This window comes from Entelurus aequoreus, linkage group LG06, assembly GCF_033978785.1.
Source record: "Entelurus aequoreus isolate RoL-2023_Sb linkage group LG06, RoL_Eaeq_v1.1, whole genome shotgun sequence".
Classification (NCBI taxonomy): domain Eukaryota; kingdom Metazoa; phylum Chordata; class Actinopteri; order Syngnathiformes; family Syngnathidae; genus Entelurus; species Entelurus aequoreus.
In genome coordinates this window covers 354,986-356,119 of record NC_084736.1, presented here as the reverse complement: position 1 = coordinate 356,119, position 1,134 = coordinate 354,986, and the positions used below count along the sequence as shown (strand labels likewise).

The 1,134-nt window shown below is 45.9% G+C and overlaps 1 protein-coding gene across 1 annotated transcript in view; it reads left to right on the top strand.

The window, feature by feature from the left end:
• The window catches only part of LOC133651394 (homeobox protein unc-4 homolog), a 6,767-nt gene extending 6,210 nt beyond the window's left edge, over nt 1-557 (top strand). Inside the window, exon 3 of the mRNA XM_062049334.1 lies at nt 1-557. This exon is cut by the window's left edge and continues 372 nt beyond it. Within this exon, the coding sequence (XP_061905318.1) occupies nt 1-486 (486 nt within the window). The 3' untranslated portion in view covers nt 487-557.
• Nucleotides 558-1,134: the final 577 nt, after the last annotated feature.

Below are 1,134 nucleotides of genomic sequence, written 5' to 3'. Positions count from 1 at the left end.
GACTCGGCGGACGCCAGCCACCGCCCCAGCCCCGGTGCCAACCGGACATCCGGGCTGTCGAAACCCAACCCGTTCAGCGTGGAGAGCCTACTCTCGGACTCCGGACCCAGACGCAACACCGCGGCCTTACCCGCCTCCCGAGGGCCCCTCATCGGGAAGGGACACTTCCTCCTCTACCCCATCACGCAGCCGCTTGGATTCATAGTCCCGCAGACCGCCTTAAAAACCACTTCCAACCCGGACAGCGGCTCCGAGAGCCCGGCGGAGAGGAACCGCGGCGGCGTGCAGTCATGCGACGCGTCGTCGGGGCCGCGCAGGAGCGCCTCGCCCGGGGACACGGACCGGGATAGGGCGGGGTCGGGCTCCGCCAGTCCTCAGACTTTGGCCCACGAACACGACGCGCAAGGCGGCAGGGGCCATCTAGAGGAGAGTCCCTCTTCGGAACCGCATGAAAAAAACGGAATAAACCTAAGAGGAACACTTTAGGCCATTTTAGGTCCTCCTCTCCCTTTAAGTGTCTAGCTTTTAAAAAATGTGTCACAAACACAAAAGCTGTAAAAATAACAAACAATTATACTATTTATATACTTATGTGAGGATTTTTTCGTAAATAAATATATTGTATACAATCAACACAAAGCGTGTGCGACCTTAAATGGACTTCCGGTTAGAGCCAGCCAATCACAGGAGAGGAAATCTCATGCTGTGTTTTTGTATTCTGTCAAACTCATTTGGAGAAAAATCTACTCCTAAATGGTAAAATCACGGCACGATAACTTAAAAATAAAGACAACTTCAGATTGTTTAACCCTGTAAGACCCAAATATAGAAAAACCTAAAAAAAAATTTAAAAAAATTGACCGTTCAGATGTTGTTCTAGGAGGCATTTGATGCGGAAATTGAAGAGTTAAAAAAAAGAAAAAGTTTATAGAATAGAATAGACTTTATTGTCATTATATCTGCATATAACAAGATTAAGGACTCCAACTTAAGGTGCGGTAGTGGGAAAAAATATGGGGTAAAAATAAATTACACAAGAGGTACTAAAGAAAAAAACAAAACAACAACTAACAATTGAAATAAACAGACTACTATCCAATAAAAATAGTAAGCAATCCTGTACAATATACAAAA